We start from the raw sequence: 23,488 nt of genomic DNA, 5'->3' as shown, positions 1-23,488 counted from the left end.
GAGCAAAGATGACATTATGGTGGATCCTAAGAAGGTTGAGTGTGTTAAGAAATTGCCCATGCCTACAAGCAAGTACCACTCAATTAAGGGGATTCTTTGGCTTATCATCATTTTATAGGAGGTTCATTAAGAGGTATGCTCATATTTCTGCAGCTCTTACCGACAAGCTTAAGAAAGAGGCTTTCTTTTGGGATGTCTCAACCTACACTCTCTCCCAACAAGCAAAGAACATGGGTGGCTACATTGCAAAATTGTGACTTCGAAATCTCTTACATAAAAGGGAAAGAGAATGTTGTGGCGGCAGATGCATTAATTATGACATCAAAATCTCTTACATAAAAGGGAAAGAGAATGTTGTGGCATATGTGGGCATGTAGATGCATGGCAATATCAGAGGTACATAAAGATTAGATTTTGGATATCCAAGAAGAGTACCTATTGGATGAGGAAGTGGCACCAATGTGGAAAAAATTACAGCAAGGATCCCATGATGATTTGCTACATTTTGAACTTCGTAATGGACTCATCTACTACAAAGGCAAAGTCTACCTTGTGCCTACATCAAGATACAAGAAGAGGGTGTTAGAAGAGATGAATTCTTCTCCATTATCAGGGCACATGGGGCTGTTTAAGACCTTTGAGAAGGTGCGGAAGAGTTTTTTATTGGAAAGGAATGTGGAAAGATGTGTATACTTTTGTGATAAGTTGCTTGCCTTTCAACAAAACAAGGATCCCACGCATAAGTCCGGTGGTTTGCTTCAACCTTTGCCTATTACCGATGGCAAATAGACACACATCTCCATGGATTTCATCATGGGGCTTCCTCAAACAAGCAGGGGATGGGATAGTATATATGTGGTGGTAGACCACTTGACAAAAGTGGCACATTTTATTCCTTCCAAGGTCAAATTTTCAGCATCTATGGTTGCAAAACAGTTTGTGAATCATGTGTTCAAGTTGCATGGAGTGCCACAACAAATTGTTAGGTGACCGAGATGTGAAGTTTATGAGTTCATTTTAGAGGACATTGTTTGAGATCATGGGGACTATTTTGACACCTAGCACTGCCTATCACCCTGAAACCGATGGACAAACCGAGAGGGTGAACAAGTGGGTGGAAACTTACTTAAGGCGCTATTGCCATGATACGCAAGGTGTTTGGGATGAGTGATTGCTGCTTGCCGAGTTTGCTCATAATAGCACGCATTATGAGAGCATTGGAATACCACCTTCTGAGGCACTTCTATGGGTACAAAGTGAATATGCCAATGATGGTTCAAAAGCAAGAAGGGGTGAATTCTAATGCAAAAGAGAAGATGGAAAAGTTGGATGCACTCTTGCAACAATGCAAAGCTAATATGAAACAAGCTCAAGAAAGAATGAAACATTATGCTAATGCTCATCGGAGGCCATTGACATTCATGGAGGGTGATTTGGGTTTTCTTGGGGATTCCCAAGACAAGATATGGTTCTCTCAAGGGCATGACAAATACCAAGCTAGCTTATCTCGCTATACTATGGGCCATACAAGGTGGTGAGGTGTGTTGGTGAAGTTGCTAATCAATTCGCACTTCCATCAACTTCAAATATTTCGTGATGTATTCCATGTATCACATCTTAAAGGTTACCTTGGGCCAGAGGTATTTGTGCAAGATGAATTACCTCTAGTGAATGAGGATGGAATGATTGAGTATGTGCCGGAAGCGATTTTGGGTATACAAGAGAAAGAGTTCTTCGCAACCGTACATTAGTGGATTACTTGGTCAAAGTGGAATGGTCTCATATGAATAATGGTCCCAAGGCCAATTGACCATGCCCATGGACAACACTTTTGATAGTTTGAAAGGGGGGTCATGTATATAGGTCACATACACCATATTTTGGGTACCTTTTGATAATCATCAATATACAAGTCACTTACTCTCTCTTCTCTCTCTAAACCTAGGCTAATCATCTTAATCTAAGCTAATCCAAGGCTAATTAGGCTAAATCTAGGTTAATCTAGATGTTACTTTCTTTCAATTACCAAAGTTTTGTCCACTCCATATCTCATGAACTACTAAACGAATGCATTTTGATAATAGAGAGGATGCAAAGAAAAGTAAAAGGAAAAAATGTTAGTTGGCAAACCGAAAAGAGGATATATTAATAGTGCTCTAGTATTAATTATGTTTTAATATATAATAAACAAACTAATAAAGTAAATTATTTAAATGATATAAATGTAATCATACACATATTTATTCATATGCTCAAACTAATATTTATCACTAGTATAATACACTATTTAGTATTTAGTATAATAAGCCAAATTGTAAATACTATTTATTATTTAGTATAATAAACAAAATTGTTAATATTATTTAGTATACTAATATATATGTTTTTAAAGTGTCAATAATATTGTATCCTCGATATCAATATTTTTTACAATATATATATTTTAGCAACCATCTACTAGTATTACAAATCATATCTGTTATGACAAAGAATGTGCAAGGTTTAAATTCATAATATCAAATCATATCCATTATGGTAAAGAATAAATTTTTACTGGCAAAATTTACACTTAATGACAGTCAGATTTCTATTAGTTCAAAAAATATTAACTGAATGCTCAGAGACTATCAAGAGTTGCTTCTGGTGTAATTTTATTTTATAATTTCATTTCATTTGGATAGAAATTAGGGCTTACATTTTTTACAATTCTTTTTTTTCTTAAGCTCCCCATGCTCCTCCTATGTGATCCCAATGGGGTTTTTGTAGAGTTCCACTGAGGTATCTTTCCAAGCTTCCATGATGTTTCTTCTATTTTTCTCATGATTTCTTAGACTCTTTTTATGGAGTTCCACTGAGGAATCCCTCCACGCTTCCATGGTGTTTCTTCTATTTTTCTCATAATTTCTTGGCCTCTGAAGGCAAAAAAGGTCCCAATAATTCTTAAAGCTAAAGGCAATGTTGTGTTTAGCTTTAGGGTTTCCTAGGCCTTTTTTCCCCCTCACCATGTCTTGCACACAATAGCATTGTAAACACTGACAACTCAACCTTCTTGGGCACATAGCGTAACACGGGCTCACATTATTGCCCCACAGTGTAATAAACAAAATTCCAAAGCCCCTCCACCCACCATAAGTACAAAAAAATCTAGTTAATTTGAACCAGAGACTTCATTAAAAGGATCGAGGAAGCAAGTGGAAGAGCAAGAGAGAAAGGCCAAGGCAACATGACAAGAAATCCAGAGGCTCAAAACAACAAACATCCATGTAGCACATAATTAACAACATTCCATGCATGCAACCTTGTTAGAGGAGAAGGAAAATATAACAAAAATGGCCACCACCATTGGACAAGAAAAAAATAATGAATGCACATCCAATCTCAAGACACACAAATTGAGGATCTGCCAATACAAAATCAAGCAGATGAAGGAAGAATTTGGCAACAAGGTCTAGTGAAAGACTAGTGAAACCCCCCTCAATGAGGGGAGTGCACATGACATGATGCATCCTTTGTTGGGAAGGGTGTTATGATGTAGGGCCAAGTTCTCTTGTCCTAGTAGAAGTGGATGTTAGGGAAGGTGGAGGAAAGGCAAGAGATCACAAGGTTAGTGATATTCATCTCCAATTGGCAACAAGTGGAGGTGATGTTATCAAAAAGTGCAAGATTGTGGATCCCCATCAATGCCCTTGATTTGGGCATTCATTGCATCAGTATACATGCAAATGAGATAGGATATGAGATCTACATAAACACCATTATGGAGCGAGGTAAATGATGAGTTTGAGTGAGAACTAGTAGCTAATATTTAGCTTCAATTCTTGTTGAATAAGATGTTTAATGTCTAGGAGGGTAATCATAGGACAATGGCATGGATGTTCGTGTACAATCATTGATCCTAGGAAGAGAAGCAAACTAACTCTCCTAGTTGGCTTGCAAAAAATGAATGTGTGAATAATCTTGTCACATTATTACAACTTATGTATTGTGTTTAAATTTGAATGCATGAGTAATCTTGTCACATTAGAACTTATTTCTTGTGTTTGACAAATGTCCTGACAAATGTCCAAAAGTTTGAAAGGTTTTCTATCTTTTATGTTTCTTGTCTCGTAACCAAGCTGAATACAATGCCAAGGTGAAGAAGATCATGGACAATGTAAGCCATAAAGCGTCCACAGATGAAAGACCTACTCCTAAAAATATTGCCAAAGATCATATCTAAAGAAGAATATCAGATCAAGGACAATCTAAGGCATAAAGTGGCCATAGATGAAATACCTACTATTGAAAAGACTATCAAAGATCATATCCAAAAAGGAGAAACAATGGATCATATGGAAAAGCTAATCTCTTAAAATATGAACATAATTTTTGGATTTAAGTGTTAAATAGTATGAGTATTGGGGAGTATTAAATAATATAATGGTGTATTCAAGATTATTTATGTGTGCCTTTGAAATCTATTGAACAAGTCAATTTGATTTTAGGTCTTGAATTACCTTGACCCTCAACTAGGAGATGTGTGGAAAACAAGGATAATTGCATCGTAGAGTATAATGGTAAAGACACCATTGTGACTTTGGATAAGCTGAAATGAATTGCCTTGGCTCCGCTTATTATAACAGAAAGGAGAATCTTATGATGCAGAACATGTACCACATGCCTAAGGAGGACGTGGAATACCAAGGTTGTGCATTATTTCTATGACTTTTATTATTGTCATCTATTCATGCCAAGTAAAGATGACTTGTCGTTTATTTATAAAAAGGGATACATAGTTGCTTATTTACTATTCTTTGTGTGGATCTTGTGAAGATGACTTTTACCAGGGGGTGTTCCTAACAAGATAGAGAGGCACTCCACTGCCATTTTAGAAAATGTATGCGAAGTAGTTTCTAATGTTAGTTCACCGAGGATTATAAGCTCTCACACATAATTTAGATGACAAAAATTTTTTGGGGAGAAAGCATGTGTTTTTTCTACATTGTGAATGAAAAAAGATAGCAAAACGGAGTCAAAGGCTGCACGAGGGGAAGAATCGATTGTAAAGCCACATGCTAAAATTGAACAAGCTGCTAGTAAGGGGAAGAATCAAATGTAAAGCTACGTGTTGAAATTGAACAAACTGCTACTAGAGTGGTGTATAGGTGTGTATAAACCACCCATTGCTATTGTTTATGATATTTTTCTTTGACTTGTGACATAAATATATCATGAAAAGTACCTCATTTACTTTATAAAAAATAAAAGGATTTTGGAGATGCAAAGCAATGCATGGGCTAGAAAGAACCCTTTGTCTTGCATGTATACCAAGGGTATTCATGGTCCCTCCTAATGGGAGTTGGACAATCACCCTTGGTGGATAGGCTTTACCCAGGGATAGGTTCACAAGAGAGCAACACATTGGTGTTAACTTATGAAAAGCCAAGAGGGGCAAGAGTGGTAAAGCAATCATCAAAGAAAATAAGAATAGAAGGTACTCCATTACTAACCAAACATGAAATAATTGATTTAGTGTCTAAAGAGAAGATACCAAGTGTCTAAAGAGGAGATACCAAGTATTAAAGAGGAGATATCAAGTGGTTAATAATACTATATTTAATTATCATGTGTATTTATAGAAGATGTGAATGACTCTTCATCATTATCACATCTTGGAGAAGGTATCCCCCCCCACAAGGTATCCATGGGAGAGACGATGGTATATTTTCTAAACTAGAAATGTCATATTGGTTTAATTAAGTCTTTAATGTATCAATTGCATTGATTTTTTTTTTTGTAAATTCCTTATTGTGCAATGACTTATGTAGACATTACATCCTTGGTAAAGGTGGGAAATTCCTTAATGCAATGACTTATGTAGACATTGCATCTTTGGTAAAGGTGGTGTAACATTATGTTTACTTATGCTTCCCACCTTCGTCAGACATTATGTTTATTAATGTTTCCCACCTTCACTAGACACTTCACTAGCTCATTGCTTATGGTTGCTTGGTGAGGGACTACATTAAGATGGGGTGTGATTTTGGTATGGGCAAGAAGAATGATAGCTATGCAAAGATACATAAGTTCTTCCTATCCATTGTGGCCCCAACAAAGATAAATGACAACTATGGCCATAACAAAGGAATGCATAAAGGTGGGGAAGAAGGTGAGATGGGCATTGGATTTTGTTATGCTGGACTTTCCAAGTGGTGAAAGCTTGTAGATTTGAGGAGTGATTCCATCATGGATTTCGTTATGTTGGACTTTCCAAGTGGTGAAAGCTTACAGATCTGAGAAGGGATGCCATCATGGAATAAATTAAGTGAGGATCAAGCATAAGATGATTATTACAGTAGCGAGCCTTACGAATAGTGGATGGCTAGTCCTTTTATGCCCTCTTTCTAGTAAGATTTAACAAATCCAATGTGTGTGTGTTTTTCATTATAGGACCTTGAGGTGGTTAGGTAATCATGCAAAATAAGCTCCCATACAAATTATCCTCATGCCTTGGAGAGTGATTGACATTAATAATCCTTAGCTTACATGTCTTGAATTAGCTTGTCAACATTTTTGCACATAATTAGGGGATGCCATTTCTTTCATTATGCCAGAGTGTGCTCTATGCATGGCCGGTCCTAATCCTCAGCTTACATGGCTTGAATTAGCTTGTCAATACTTTTGCACATAATTAGGGAATGTTTTTATTTCTTTTATTATGCTAGAGTGTGTGCCCTATGCATGGCCAGTCCTACTGTATAACATAACTCTTCTTTACTCATGCATTGGAGCTCTTGATGCATAAGAGTGCAATATGCATGCATTGTGCATATAGGAGCTCTATGCATGCACTTATCCAAAGTAGAGCTATCTCAATGCTTATCCTCCAAAATAGAGCTATCTCTACATAGGATAAATTTTCCTAGGCTTTACACCTAAGTTTTTTATAGATTTGTACTTTATATGAATATGCATTAGGCAAGAAAAGGAATGTTATAATACTTGTTTATATACAATGTGTGTTATTATGAATTATTTTTTTGTGTAAAGTTGCACACTTTACAATTTCTTTTTGTGAAGCGTAATGGAGGGAGGCCCACCATGTTTATTATAAATAGTCTCAAGACATATTTGACAAGCATCAATTTGTTCAATCACATGATGTTTGGACACATTACATACCAAAGGTCCATAAGACTACTGGACCATCATCTTCACAACCTATTCATGATAGCCTTGAGTACTCTGGTAGTTTAATTTCATGCATTCTCAAGTTGTTATCTGTGCCAAGTAGACTTGTATTAGAGATAGTACAAAAACTACTATTGTAAAAGCTAATTAAAATTACCTTGACAAGTTGTAAAAGGCACACCTACTCATGTTCTATAAAGATTTTCTTGTCATACAATCTAATTAAAATTACCTTGACAAGTTGTAAAAGGCACACCTACTCATGTTCTATAAAGATTTTCTTGTCATACAATCTATACTAATAACAAATTCTAAGGAAATTTCTTATCCTTTGTAATTATTAGAGCATTAAGTATTATTATTGCCCAATCCTATCCTTTGTAATTATTAGAGCATTCAGTATAGTTATTTCCCAATCGCCAATCCTATCATAGGCTCGAAGCGCTATGTACTACTTGGAATCCATGCCCAAGTAGACCTATTTCATAAAAATCAACATTGGTGAGCTTATTTCATAAGAAAAATATGTGAGTGATGTGAGCCATGACTCCAAAAGAGGCAGGAGCCCATAAGACGTTATCTAATAGGCCTCTCATAGGCATGAGCCTATAAATGTGAGCTAAGAAGATGCGAGCCTTGTAGGCGCGATGTGAGTCTAGCTCACTAGATGTGCATGAGCTTATTTTATACAAAGAGAGCATGAGTCCACCAAAAATGAGCCTATAGACAGATCACACATATGTGAGCCTACAAGAATTAGCCCACATACTACAAAAGTGAGAAAAAAGAAAATAAAAAAGTTTTACAAACCAAAAAACTTAAACTAAAACAATTAAATAAATTATTTTTATAGCTTGACCAAAACACCCGTGTCTAAATCCATTCAGACGTGTGTATTGATGTGAACTTCATTCGGATTATGAACTTCATTCGGATTATTAGGAGCAACAATCTACTCAGTTGTAGTGCATCAAATCATACCTTCTCAGACCCACCCAACCTTTAATCACCCTAGCAAACGACTAACACTCAATAGAGAGTGCTTTAAGAAGGCAAGACTTATTCAAATCTACCACAAACGAGGAGCTTTGGGATGAAATGAGCTAACTAAGCATAGATGTGAGAAAAATAATAGTGGAACCCCTAGAAACGAGAGCCATCATAGGCCTCTAAATGGCCACATTACTCCTTTGACTCATTTGCCTATATTTTGGATGCGGTTGTCTCTCTGATACAAGCTTCCAATAATAAGAGTATTGAAGAGAGTAATGTAGATGTGGGAGCCACCACAGACTTCAAGAAAAGGCTCATTGCAAGTCCTTTAGACTAGTGAGATACACCTTCACCATACTCACATACACTTATGGTGTTTTGCACATTGTTAACATATCCTTTTTTGGGATCATGTGTTTTTTTTTGGATTTGCATATTGTGCTTGTTTGTGTTCTGCATATTGATAGTGACATTGAGGCCTTCACATCATGAGTAACAATATATTAATAGTAGTTTTGCTTACTTTAAATAGTCTAAAAGAACATGCACTTATTATCTTGTCACACTTATGTTTCCATGTAGCTACTTACCATCATGTTTCCATGTAGCTACTTACCATCATGTTGTGTGAAAAATATGGCTAGACAAATGTGCAGAGATAAGAGATATAATACATGGGATGTAGAGCAACATCGCACAAAAAAGGAGTGGCTTTATCGATAATGAGTGTGAAGAGCATTTTTAAATTATGTTTCAATCAATTGTACACACTATAACAAACAATGCATTTGCTACTATGTTTTAAGACTTGCGTTTCTTATGTTTGTACATTTTGTTAATTTGATTTTGTTGGAGAGATTTTGATTAATTTATGTATGGTAGCAATAAACCATTCGGACATACCAAATGCGTAATGCGTCACACATACGCTAGTATTTTATTTTACTGTAAATATTAGATTTTTTATGAAAACCTAAATTTTCAAGAACATGAAAATTATATCTTCTTAGCTTCAAAAATACATTCTTAACAAAAATTGGTTCTAGTTGTTCAATTTACGTCCTCATACTCCAAACTACCACCCACAATATCAATAATACTAGCATGGTTCCAAATACATATGCCAATACCACTAATTGCCAGTATTAAGTAGTCTCACCCATGATACCAACAAGGGATTTTTTGCGAGCTTAGCTCGTGAGCTTTTTAGAGCATCTACATGTTTTTCTTCCAAATATTTTACTAGGATGCCTCAATTAAATAAACATTATTTAATACCATGGTACCCTTGAAGCAAATATATTTTTGCATATTGAAAAACTTGGCAATGGCAAGTGAACATATTCACACAATCAAAAACATAATAACTAGGACTATGTCATCCCAAAAATTATTCAACTATTTAATACCATTGAACCCTTCAAGAAAATATATTTTGCATATTGAAAGAACTTAGCAATGGTGGCAAGTGGATAGATCTACATAATCAAAAACATAACAACAAGGCTTATGTTATCCAAAAATTTAGTCAACTATGAGTGTCACAATATCATCTCTACATTGTCCAAAAAACTATATAATCATAAGTGCCAAAAAATTATCCAAGCATAAGTGTCATAAGAGTAGGTCTTCTCTTTTCCACCAAAAGCAATATCACGGATAGGTCCGTAGATGGGAGAGAGGTTCCCTCACATTATTATTTGGTAGCTTCGGCTAGTGCATAAACATGTTTTCATTCTAATGAAGCCCCAAAACTTGCATGCATATGTAGTAGATGTGTTTGCATGCCACATACGAGAAAATCTACACATGTACACCAAGGTTAAGACTGCATATGCACTTCATAAGACTTCTTATCTAGTCCATCTCCTTCTATCTCAGATATCTCATGCTCATATTAACTAACAACCTTTTTAATCAATACTGCTTGATCCGTTAATGTAGAATTTCTGCTTCTCTTGAAATGCATGTTCGCCATTTCATGCGAACTCCACTTCTCCCAATTGATTCCATGCCCATCCTATTAAATTCACTCATAGGAGTCTTTGATGCAGCACTATTAATACCTTCCCCTGTGTCTTCACCTATGATGTTTGATGTTTCCAACTCATGATGCGGTGACATTTCAATAGCTACACCATTTGTAGTAGTAGCCAACCTAAAACTAGCACGGACCAATGTGTTTTCCTCTTCTTGAGTCACTTTTGTTCCCTCCTCAAATGAGCCAAATAGAAGGCAAAACTGGTATGGGTGAGATATTGCTATCTGGGTGCCAAGAGTGCATTGCATCACCACATGAATTGTGTCATCTTGCTCCCCAGTCCTGGATAATTTCTCTTTGAAAAGAAACATGGACATGGCACACCTATAAAAGAATTGTGAATGATTTTATTTCATTTTTTCCTCCTTGTTCCTTAAATGATCTACCCTAGGCATTTCACCTTACTATTTAAAGGTGTCCTCCTAATTGCCAACTGTGTTCAATGAATGGAATGCTCCATAATCCAACATACAACGGAGTTATGCTGTTGGTGTGTCATGTTCAAGTGTTGTATCTTGCTCTGCAAAAAATATTCTCTTTGGTCTTGGTTGTCTATTTTTATTTTCATAATTATACTTGGGACGATGGGAATTTTTATCCTCCACATTAACCACATGAGATGGCCTTCTTTTATGACACATAGTTTCCCTATCACCTTTTAATTCTTCAATGTTTTAATACATTGGAGTTTCACCAACTTCTCCTTGCACAAGGTGAGCTAGTTGCATGAGGAACATTCCTATTAGAAATTATGGCCATCAATGTCTCTAGATTAGGTCTAGATCCTACATGCTTTCCCAACATGTATGCATGCTACTTTGCACTTTGCAATAGAGAGTTGGCCATGTCTAAAATGCATGTCTCTAGATTAGGTCTAGATCCTACATGCTTTCCCAACATGTATGCATGCTACTTTGCACTTTGCAATAGAGAGTTGGCCATGTCTAAAATGCATGCATCGTACAATGCTATCTTTTTCTTATTACCGTCTTGCCATCCAACTACCATGTTTAGACTCTGCAAGATTTGTCCTTGGCGTGTTTGCTAGCTGCTCCATAGAAGAGACAACCTAAAATTTTGATATGTGTAAGTATTAAGACTTAACTTAAACAGTATCATAGTAATCATACAAACAAGTTAGTGAGAGTACCGTTGACATCAATTCTCCCCAATGTGTGAAACAGATTTCCCACCAATTAAACCAACTATCCAAGGCAAGAATGTCTAATTACCTCACTTTCTTACTTCTCCATCGAATATGTCTACTTTGTGACATTGCCTCCTCTTTTATCAATGCATTTCTCCATTTCTCACACAATTCTTTGTGTTCCATTTGATCTTCTTTTCTAACATATCAGGTTGTGTGATTTATCAAACTCTGTTCCCAATGGAAAAGACATGATATTTCATGACCCTCCATTCATTGTGAATGCTAGTATTTTGATAATTTGGGCAACTAAGCCTCCTACACTGTAACATTTCTAGGAATTGGCTAACTCTCACAGTGCCATCAAATGTCTACTTGTATTTGCTCTTGTCCATGACTGGCCATCATATTTGTGCTCCATTAAATCCATGCTTGTATTCCTTCCAAATGTTGATGGGAACTCCAATAACACATCTCCATCATACTGCCTAGGTATTTTACTAATGGTCATTCTATGCTCGATAATGTTGACAAGCTTACATAAAAAGCTTGATGAAGGTAATTGGCTAATGACTAGTACAATGCTTTGGAATGTATTGTATCTCTGCAAATCATAATCTTTCCCTTTCTTAGTGTTATCTACTAAAATAGTAGGACTCTCCCCTTGTATAGTCTTCATGGAAGCTACACCATGTTTGTTCTTTAGAGCTAGAGTTCCCACTACTTCATTCACTGAGGAGGGATTGCTATCATCATCTTAAGAGGACTCCAAGACAATACATGAAGGGCCTACAACATTAGAACTTTGGGGAGCATTACTATGCAAATGCGAAGAAAGAGAGGATTCCAACATGTATTGTTCATTTCCTTCTGCATCCACATGACAATCTAGCTTAATTAAAAATGGGAAATTTATGTGCTCATTCACAACTGCATTCAAGCTTTCTATGCGAGGAACTGATTTGAGATAATAAGCTTACCCTCTCTCAAAAGAACCCTCAATAGCTCTATTGTGCACCCTAAGAACTCAGCATAAGCTTCCATAGCATAGTAAGACTGTGAGAAAATGCTGTAAAAGGCTATACTCGAATAAGAGAGAATCTATTGGAATAAGAGAATAAATTAGACTATAAGCTATCATTCACACATTGTTGCATTCAAGAAAGATCGTAAAAATACTTATAATAAATTGCAAGAATTAAAGATCCACTCATTTGTTTAACTAACACGATCTCTCTAACTAACTGCTTACTAACTAAACAACCATGCATACAGTACCCTCCCTAACTAAGCATTCCACAATGTCAAGACTAGCTTGGACGATCTTACTATAAAATCATATTAAATACATTAAACTAGCATGATGTTGCTATAAAATCATATTAAATACATTAAATTAGCATGATGCAGTTATGTATGAAATTCGGTGAGGCCTTATCCTAAAACTAAATTCTGACAGATTTCAGATATTTTACATTTCTTTAACTCTTCTCTTAGTACACGTCTTGCTTGTAAATGCACCCAAGCCTAAAAAATGAAGCGTTTCTTTTCAATGATAAAATTTAATTAGAATTTGATTTCTTATAGCTAAGACAAAAGCCCCCTTTTTTGCATATCCAGCCATGATGTAGCCGTGTCGTGCCATGATGCGGTCGTGACATCCATGCTTGTCCAGCTTCGCCATGTGCTAGACAACATTGAGTATGTGAAAACATCTCTCGTTCTTAGGAGATTAAGCCCCAAAAAAGTGTTTTGGCTACAACTATTCTCCATTTTTCGACTTGATGATATTACAAGGGAAGGACTCCGAAGATGGGGCTCTAACGTCCATGCATCATGTTCTTTTGATGTTGCCATGTGTTAGACAAAGGAGAGTATGCCCAAAAAAGGGCCCCAGAAGCCATGCGCTAGCTTCTGAGGTAGCCCAAAGCCCCTTTTTTGTACTTCATCAAGAAAATTAGGGGGTTGGGGTGCCGATCTTCATCGAACACTAAAGACTTGCTAAAAACTTTGGGATGGCAACAACATTGAGTTGACTGATTGAGAGGTCTTCATATGAGGAGATTTGGAGACAATTGACCGTGTAAAGAGCCCTCTTGAAATGCTTGGGCAAAGTCAAGATTTGCATGCAGGGCTTAAATATCTCAACATTGAGGGATGGAGGAGATTATTATTGACCATTTGCATCGCTTAATACAAAGAGGCCTTTGATTGATTGCTGGGAAAGAGGACTGATGATGCCTTCAAATTTCTTGAAATGTCTTTGTAGGCATCATTATTAGAGATTGGCAAGGAGAATAGAATAACCTTTCATATGATAAGATTGTATGATTGTCAGACATCCTTTTCATCTTGCCAGAAATCTTATGTAATCTCTTAAGTTAGGTTATATATGATTCATCTTGTCAAAAATCTTATGTACTCTCTTAAGTTGGGTTATATGTGATTGGGTTGTTTGTGATTGGGTTATATGTGATTACTAATTGTGTGTGAATTGCATAGTTTCAGGTATATCTCACGATATAACCTATGGTCACAAAAAAGGAAATTGTCAAGTGACATGGAAGTAAGCAATAACCAACATTCAATGGTTGATGAATCACCAATAGTCCCAATTTGTGAGAACATCCCTATCACTTCTCAAATGCAAGAAGACATGGTGGAACCAAGTTATGCACTAGAGTTAACACAAAATGCTACTAATGCAACAAATAATTAAAGAGACGAAGACAAAGAGCAAGCAACTCTCATTCCTCAAGGGCTCGGAACACAGATGCAACTTGGCCTTCTTTAAGACTCCTTGTCAAATTTCTATGTTGTGTGTGTGTGTGTGTGTGTGTGTGTGAGAGAGAGAGAGAGAGAGAGAGAGAGAGAGAGAGAGAGCTATAATTCCATTATGTCATATTTGGTGTTGTCGAATGAGGCTATTAGGATGACACAAGTCGATGTGACTGATCTTGTGGGGATAGATTTGATAAAGCCGGCTATATTGATGCCACTACACCATTTCTTGTTAGTTTGAAAAGGCATGGGGAGGGATTTATTCAAGTTAATGAGTGATGAATATGTACAAGAGTGGGGTCCAATGTGGGCAAGAATCAACATTGTGTTTGAAGAAGAGCTCCCCGATGAGTGGTCTAATTTGAGAAGCAAAAAGTTTTTGGTATGGGATGGTAATCATCGCCTCAAATCTTGGCTGTCTCGTATTAACGAGGGTAAGTGTTAAGGTCTCAACTCAAGATAGAATTTCCAAGTTATATGTATGATGTAGAATTCATTTTTACACTCCATGAACTATGCAATAAGTCCTTGGTTTTATATATTTTTAAAGGCAATTATGTGTGCCATTTTATCCTCAATTTTGTGCAACATTGATTGTATGCAGCTTATGCAAATGAGAAATCAACACACATAAGAGTTAGGTGCAAATTTTTGGATGTTACTCGTGGTCAAGAGGGAGAGCTGTTACTTGTTCTCAGTGGAGTAAATTGGTGAGCTCTCATTGTAGTTTAGAGCTAAGTAAATTATACTAAGATATGTTAAAATTTTAAAAAATGGTTGACGTGGTGGTAATAGTGTATTGGCTATAGCTTAGCTCTTTAAACTAGAGGTCTCATCCACAATTCCAAGCTTCGCCGACCAAAACCTTTTGGTTTTTGAGACATGGCACTTAAAAAAAATATTAGGCCCAACTTCAAAAAGGAAATTAGGGATGCCGAAAAATGGTTTCGCAACCATTGATCCCATCTGACAAAAGGGTCTTAAAGACCTCGTGCCAGGGGAGCAAAATTTCTCCCCTCCCCCTCCCACCCACATGGTGTGCCATGTAGGTGTAACTAGCATAAGAAGTTATAGAAGTTGCATACTACAATGTATGGTTATAAAAGTTGCATACTATAATGTAGGGTTGAGTTGGGTGTGTGTGCATGTGTGCACAAGCGCATGTGGACTTGGCATGGGCATGAGCAATGTGAAAATGGTATATATATAGCAATGGTAATGGTTTTGTATGCCTTATTGAGATGAATCTCTGCAAGACAATCACTTAGAATATTATTCAATGTCTTTCAACTTTTCCTGCACATAATTACTAATAGTAAGATACACACCTTTTCCACTGCTCTTAGAGAAAGAGTATACTTCTTTTGATATTCTTCATCTCCAATTAGTTGTCAATCAAGCATAGAAGTTTTCCACTGCTCTTAGAGAAAGAGTATACTTCTTTTCATATTCTTCATCTCCAATTAGTTGTCAATCAAGCATAGAAGTTTTGGCCATTAAGGCCTCATGGAAATCCTCCTATGTGTAGCACTCTTGGTGAGTCATGTCTATAAAACAACCATGAATTGGTTTGGTGTCCCGACTACTAAACAAGTGCCTTGAAGACCAATTGGGCCATCACGCAAGCCAGGCTATTATTCCAAGGTTTGACAGGTGAACTTCTTATCCCTAGAATCGTTTCTCTTTCAATAATTGCTTGAGTCTGTAGTGGGAGAGCTGCCACTATACTCTCTTTGTTTGCCAATCCAAACTTCTAAAACATGTAGATCTCATACCCAAGAGTGGTAGGTGCATGAGTCCTTGTAATGCTACATATACAAAACACTATATATTCATTTACCCAAGAGTGAAAGGAACATGAGTCCTCATAATGATGCATAGATAAAATATCATTGCTCAATCCCAAGTCCCTAGTCCCTAGTTTTTCCTAGTTTACCCTCTCCTCTCTATTTACTAACACATCCTAGTATAAATGGGTTTACCCTCTCCTCCCTTGTTTACTTCTTGGGTTTACCCTCTCCTTAGTTTACCCTCGTCCCCTATTGCACGCAAGGCCCTAGTTTGCTTGACACGCCAGAATATTATGGTGGTTGATCGTCATCTCTAGTAACCTTTTTTCCGATCTGACACGGCAAAAGCTGATCAAATCTACTTTTTTTCCCTAGTTTACTTTTTTGATCCGACGCACCAAAAATGACAACGGAAAACACGTGATTTCATATCCATTGATCCCCTTTGACGGGGTTGTGCCATATAAGGAATGCATGTATAAGTATGCAAGACATCATGACATGGTGATACATTAATTCCACAAAAAGTGGAGAGAGAGAGAGAAGGGTCTTTTTTCCCAATTTGGACATCGTGACATGGTGATACATTAATTCCACAAAAAGTGGAGAGAGAGAGAAGGGTCTTTCTTCCCAAATTGGACAACTGAACTAGAAAACCAGCACTGCAAAGATTCACAAGACCAAGATGGAGGACGCCTACGCTCGATCGGTGCAGGAGGTTTGTCTCAAATCCCCCTTTTTCCTTCAAACCTAGCTAGACCCCCCCTGCTTACTGGGTTTTGATCGCCCTTAAACAACGCCTTAAATGGTTCTGATCCCCCTTAAAACAACTTCTTAAAAAAAGAAGAAGCTGGTTTCGGTGCAATTTGAAGATCATGGGTTTTGTTTTTCTATTTAGAAAATTCACTAGTTAACCATATTTTGTGTGTGTGTGTGTGTGTTGGGTTCTTTCTTACGCCATCAAATTGAGGGCACATTGCATTGGTTCACATCTGCATTGGCTCTATTTTGTTTCACTATTTCCCAAGTTATATTGATCCAATCCTTGCAACACCTCAAAAATGCCCCGATTTCAGAGAACTTGAGAAGTACTTGCTCCTTATGCCACAGGGCATGACCGGAGCAGCACCTATGATATGAAGTACTTGCTCCTCATGTGTGCAGCATAGCCCAGCATTTATTGTTGTATTCTTTCTTCCAGATATATTGTAGTAGAACATTTTGATGACGCCAAGGCAATTAGCTCATCATGATATATGTACAATGATGGGCAAGCGTGCTCCTCTAACTTGCTTTTGTCAATGCTAAGAAGCATTGCTTTTGTGGATTTTGGGTCAACCTCTCTCCCTTGTGCCATCGCAAAGAAATTTAGGATCTTTATAGGCCATGTTCAACAAAGAGATAGACCGAAGCCGGAGCAATTGTGTTGACAATGGATGCCAGGTAGCATTAGTGTCGGTAGTGGGAAGCCAAGCTTGCGGGCAACATCTTGTGTATGTGAAAACATGAGACATGATGTAATTGAGGGTATATCCTAAAACAAAACTAAAAATTTTTTAAAGGTGAGACTAATTATGCTTGTGGTGGCTTGGTAGAGCTGGAGTATCTTGGCTAGCACAGGGGGTTTATTGTCCATAGGAATGAAACAAAGGGTGTTTTGGTTTGGGGGGGGGTGTGTTTCTCATGATAATGTGTGATGAGGCAGCCCTTGGGCAGCCAATGTGAGCTTCCTCCTCGTGATGCACCTCCATTAGTATGTAAATGAGTAGGTGCCCATGTACAAACACCGCTAGGGACAACCAGAGTGTTGACATCTGTGTTGCTTTGATAACCTTTGATCAGCATAGGGCGACAATATACGATGCAAAGAGAAAAGCTTGTCAAGGGATCAAACCTTGTGATAAGAGCACCAGCCCTTGGGCATCAACAAATATGAAAATCTAGGTAGCCACAACCCAGGTTTGAAATGGTGAAGCATGCTGTGTCATGTGCATGCACATGGACATTCTCATCGCTGGGCTAATCCCTGAAGGGGCAATAGATAAAGACAAGATTTAAGACTTGATTTAGCAGCTTCTGCAGCTATTATTGGCAGGGAAGATACTGTGGTGGGACCAAGTGGTTGTCGGCCAGCTCATAATTCCTTCAAAGGCCTATGAATAGCATTGGCTAGGCTCTTGGTCATTCATTCACTCCTTTAGGGAGTAGGATCATTAGAATAGGACTCTTTTGAGTCAGATCACCTTTTATGGGGCAGCCTATGGCTTGCCAGGTTGTACATCCTTTTTGTACTATATGAATATATTGAAACTCAACTATTTCTCTCTCTTCTCTCCAACTTTTTCTTGCATTTTGCCTCAGCATGTTCTAGGAAAGGCTTTCAGGCAACTTGGGGCATACTGGGAAAGGCTTTCATGCAATGGTTCCAAGGGAGGATGATCCTCCAATGGGTGGAGTGAGAGTGCCAGACTTAATACTCAGGAAAAGAAGACCAAAGAAAGTGTTCAGGGACAGGGCAAGAAGGAAAGGGACAAGGTGGAATATGTGCATAGATCTACATCAGGTTTGGAGTGGATTTGGAGACCGGGCAGGGTTTTTCAGTGAAAAGGTTGCCTGGAAGGGAAAGATGACAAGTTGGGGAGTCCATGATGAGACAAAGGGATGATGACAGCTATCCAGGGTCAGAGGTTGGAATCCCATCATCAAGTTTAGCAAAGGGGGATGTCAAGTGCATGCACATGGACATGCTCATCCTTGGGCTAATCCTTGAAGGGGCAACAGATAAAGACAGCTTTTGCAGCTATTATTGGCAAGGAAGATACTGTGGTGGGACCAAGTGGCCATTGGCCTGCTCATAATTCCTTAAAGGCCTATAAATAGCATTTGCTAGGCTCTTGGTCAGTCATTCACTCCTTTAGGGAGTAGGATCAGTAAAATAGGACTCTTTTTGAGTAAGATCACCTTTTATGGGGCAGCCTATGGCTTGCCAAGTGATCCTTTTTGTACGATATGAATATACTGAAACTCAGCTCTCTCTCTTTCTTCTCTCCATCTTCCGCTTGCGTTTTGCATCAGCATCTTCCAGGAAGGTGTTTAGGGCTGAAAGAAGACTCCCAGAGCTTCCGCATGTGACATGCTGGCACTTGTCATGGATGTTTCTTAGCAGCAAAATGTGTTGTAGGTTGCTTGTAGAATTACAGTGCGTAACCTTAGCATTACATGTAGTACGAATCCAATCAACGTTCAAGTAAACAGAATATCAAAGTTGTCGACGATGCGGGAGCACATTAACAAGCCCAGGTCCTTCAGCAGGAAGCCCTCCAGGCTGGGAAGGAGATATCATCAGAAGATATGGCCATTACTTTGCTGTCCCACTTGCCTGCTTAGTATTCCGCTTTCTACTCCTCTTTGATTACTAGTGGCAGGCTCAACACCATTACCTGGGAGGAGCTTGTGTCCATGGTCTTGGACCAGGAGGAACGATTCACGAACCCTCCTCACAGCGGAGGTTCGGAGGCCTTAACTGGCCAACAGCCGAAAGGCTGGAATAACAACAAGGGCAAAGGGAAGGCTTCACCGGAGAAGTCTTCTGAGACGGTGGAGGGATGCTGCAGTGCCCGTTGGGGGTGTTCGTGGAGCTCGATGGTGATGCGTCTCCTACGTGCGTTAGTCTTCCGCTGCACATTCTGACCACCCCCCCTCCCCCCCCCTCCCCCCCCCCTCTCTTATATGAGATAGCCTTCTCCTCATAGAGCGGCCAGCTGGAGGAGAAGTGTCTCTTTCCCCTCTTTTGATTATTTGATCCCCACCCTGTACATGAGGCGAGTTTGTATCTAGCCCTTTGTGGTTGTATTTAGCCCTTTGTGGTTGTTTTGCATTAACTAATAGAAGGATCTTTTTCTTGGAAAAGAAAAAGTTCTTGCTCAGTCTTCCTAGTGTCCTCCACCACCAGCACCAATTGTCTCTATTAACCTTAGATGTGATCAATTAGTAAATAAATATCCTATTAGCTTCGTGTATGAGTACATCCATACGTCGAGCCATGGGTAAACAAGGTACTCAGTACAGGTCTCATGTAAAGCATGAGGTCATGGAGTGATAAACATCGCGCATGCATCCACTCCACAACCACAATCATGCAAATATAAATCCACCTTGACTATCTGCAATACTCGCACAATCTTGTGTTCACCTAGTCAAGCTAAACAATACCCATACCAACTATGTCACATGTCTCATACTAACATACGAACCCTCCAATCACTCGCATAGACTACAACATCGTACCATGATGTCCGCCGACAGCTTTCTCTCAAAGCATTGTTGGTAAATACACAAGGTACATGCTTTTGTGCATGAGATAAGTTCCCAACATCGTCCGTACCCTCAAGACTTGATTGTGTTGTACGTTATCTAGTACTAAAAACAAGCACCAAATCTCAATAGTCAACAATGAAATCTCAAATGATTTTATTCTGATTGTCCAACTACTAGATTTTCTCAATATCAGGAACCTAAATCAAGGTCTGAATTGAGATTGAGTTTCCAATCAGTTCAACAGTTAATAAATTTTGTTGCTTCTCCATGTCTTTCGGTCAAAAGTTCCTCCCGTCACCAAAACTGGCCCTAGTTACCATGAGGCCAAAGTTATGATGTAATGGAGTCTTTCCATAATAAAGATATAAAAGCAATCAATCTCTGACCTAAGTCTCTTAGGAAAAATTCCCAACTTCCTTCTGGTACGACTGAGACCAATTGTTAGCCTTTTGTTCTTGTCTTGATCTCCTCTCTTCCACCAGAATTGTACGTCATTAGTACCCTTTTAGGAATATTTGTCGTATGCTGTGGCCCCAGTCCGAAACATGTCAGGCACAAGCTATGTAGGTCATTCTCTCAGCCTTAGGTGTTAGTCCCTCAACCCACTTGAAGAACAAGCATATAAGTCACGTGAGGATAGGGCATAAGTCAGTCCATTAGTTGCATAAAACAAGGCATGTAAAAGCATTTAGAAGCATGGATACATGGGCCAGCCCCTAATACTGAGTTGGTAGCCTTTCAGGCCCTACAACAGTAGTCTGCCAGCATTAAAGGCAGCCGACTCACACGTGTGAAAGGCGCCTGCACTTAGTACCATTTACAGCACTTAATACCTAATTATATCAGGTCGTTGGCTTTTAAAACAGGCCAACAACGGTAGATCTCAGCCAACCAATAGCATATGGTAGTATATAAGGTGCCCCACACTCCCTTGCATAAATAATCTTATTTCTCAAGAAGTTCATCAAGCATTTAGTGAGCATGTGTGCCTAAAAGCCTTTGGGTTTTTCTAGAGCATACAAATCAGCCTTCAAGCACCGCGTGCTTCATCCCCTAGGCAGCAAAGAAGATCCTCTCATCTTCAACCGGCATATGTGCATATCGTAAGCAGATATGGACTTGCATTAGTGGCTTCGTAGAGTCTTCTACTGTGATATGCAGCGGAAGTCTTTGTATTGGAAGATCCTGTCACACAATATGCTCACACCGTCTTCTGTATCCTGAGTTTCGTGAGTTTAGCAATCCATTTCATTTACTTCAAACTTTAAAGAGATGAGAGAGAGAGATATGAGAACTGTACACCAGATTGGGTCCCGAATTACCCACTGAAGGGCCCCCTATCCCGATAACGAGATAGTATTTGCTTTATTTCTTTAGAGAGAATGACTTTGGACTGTAGATAAGCCAAACGCAAGATCTCGGAGGATCGGAGAGCGGCTAATCTGTACACTGCTGTAAAAACACCTCAATGACTTGATCTCGAGCCTATGCACTCCTCCCAAGGGCATGAGGAAGGGCTGCACACCTGAGGCTCAAAGAAGAAGAAGGTGGACTGTTCTACACACTGTTAGAATGCTGAAAACACATATGAATGCTGAGTTACCTTCACCAGATGACTGCTGAATGTGTGGATGATGCACAGAAGGCTGGACACTGATGCAAACAACTGTTTTAGGGCTGGAAACTGCTGTAGACTAAACCTTCAGGGCTGGAATCTGCTGTGGACAGAAACGCTGAGGTGTAGGGAGGGCTGTGGACTGAAACGCATGAGAATCAGAGAACTGCAGGGCTGCTGTACGGCTGGAACAGAAACGCAGCACTGCTGCTGTACGGCTGTGTAAAAACGTAGGTCTATGCAGGCTGATTCTGGCGTTGAACTGAGGGTGAAGGGTATGCTGAATCTGGGCCTGAACTGAGTGCTGAATTCAGGGCTGAATGAAGCTAGGTTTTCTCAAGGCTGGAGAAGCAAGCTTATGGGCTCTAGGGCTGGATTAGTCTTGGGCTGAAAGCAAGAGAGAGGAGAGCTCTTAGCACAATGAAGACTGAATGAGGAAAAGAGGCTCTATGCTAGCCTATTTATACTAATTGGAGGTTGGTCATTTAATAAAGTTAATATTTATAAATGCCCAATAATGCAAATAATGATAAATAAATACTAATAAATATGGGAAAAATACCAGATAAATCCCAGTAAATTCCCTAAGGCTTCGGGGATGTTCTAAATGATGCACAGGCATATGAATGCATATTATGCAGGATGCAGAGTGCTTTCTGATGCAAACCCTAAGGCTTCTACTGACTCTACATGCATGAATGATTCTCTCCAAGTGGGTTAAGGGACTTGACTGACTGACTGACCCACTAAGGCTGAGGAATGACCTACGTAGCTCGTGCCTGACTTATCCTGGACTGAGGATGTACAATGGAGTCACGGCGTACGACAATTATCATCCTATTGGGTTCTAAAACTGTACAACTGCTGCACTTCTGATGATGAGCCATCTTGTTACCATGCACTGAGTGCAGAGTGCATGTGACGTTCCCTCCTGATTAGCTTGGCGGCAGGTTCATGGCTTCCGCCAATAACTGGGGGTACTCCTGGAAGAACTCCTCGTCGAGCCATACGGCTTCGTGGGTGCCTCGATCTCAGAACTTCGTATAGAACTGACGAATCCGTCGACCGGAACCATGCTTCCATCGATGAAGAAGGATCTGCTCAGGCTCAATCACTTCTGCCTCGTCTACCACGTCTGGCTGCTGTTCATCTGAAACATCAAACACTTCTGGACCAACATATGGTTTTAGCCAAGAAACATGGAAAACATCATGCATTGTCCAATTGGCAGGCAACTTTAACTTCATTGAGACATCACTTATCTTCTTAACTATTGGAAAAGGGCCAAAACTACGGAATGAAAGCTTGGGACAACGTTTGTCCACTTGTTTCAATCTCTGCTTCATGATACGCAAATAGACCCAATCCCCTTTCTTGAAGTGGACATCTCGTCTAGATTTATTTGCCTGTCTGCTATATGCTTCCTGAGCTTTGGTCAAGCGGTCCTTGACTGACTCAATGATCTCGGAAAATGCTTCCGTGGTTTTATTAGCCTCTAAAGATGGAGACACCATTCTCGTCAAGAGAGAAGAAAAACGGCGACCAAAGGCTGCTTCATATGGAGTCCGTCCGACACTGGATGAATGAGTGTCGTTCAAGATAGCTTGGACCAATGGAAGATAGTGCTCCCATTT

At 39.0% G+C, this 23,488-nt stretch overlaps 1 protein-coding gene across 6 annotated transcripts in view; it reads left to right on the top strand.

Annotated features, from left to right (window-relative positions):
* The first annotated feature begins 16,458 nt into the window (after positions 1-16,458).
* Positions 16,459-23,488, top strand: part of LOC147622112 (calcium-transporting ATPase 3, endoplasmic reticulum-type-like) — an 87,497-nt gene continuing 80,467 nt past the window's right edge. For all 6 annotated transcript variants that reach the window (XM_086823205.1, XM_086823207.1, XM_086823209.1 and 3 more), the window contains exon 1: positions 16,459-16,640. In XM_086823205.1, coding sequence (XP_086679331.1) covers positions 16,608-16,640 — 33 coding nt within the window. In that variant the 5' untranslated portion in view covers positions 16,459-16,607. The remainder of the gene's footprint in view (positions 16,641-23,488) is intronic.

Source organism: Cibotium barometz, chromosome 29 (assembly GCF_041138505.1).
Source record: "Cibotium barometz isolate CiBa-2024 chromosome 29, ASM4113850v1, whole genome shotgun sequence".
Taxonomy (NCBI): Eukaryota; Viridiplantae; Streptophyta; class Polypodiopsida; order Cyatheales; family Cibotiaceae; genus Cibotium; species Cibotium barometz.
The sequence above is the reverse complement of the archived record's forward strand: the minus strand, read 5'-3'. Positions and strand labels throughout refer to the sequence as shown.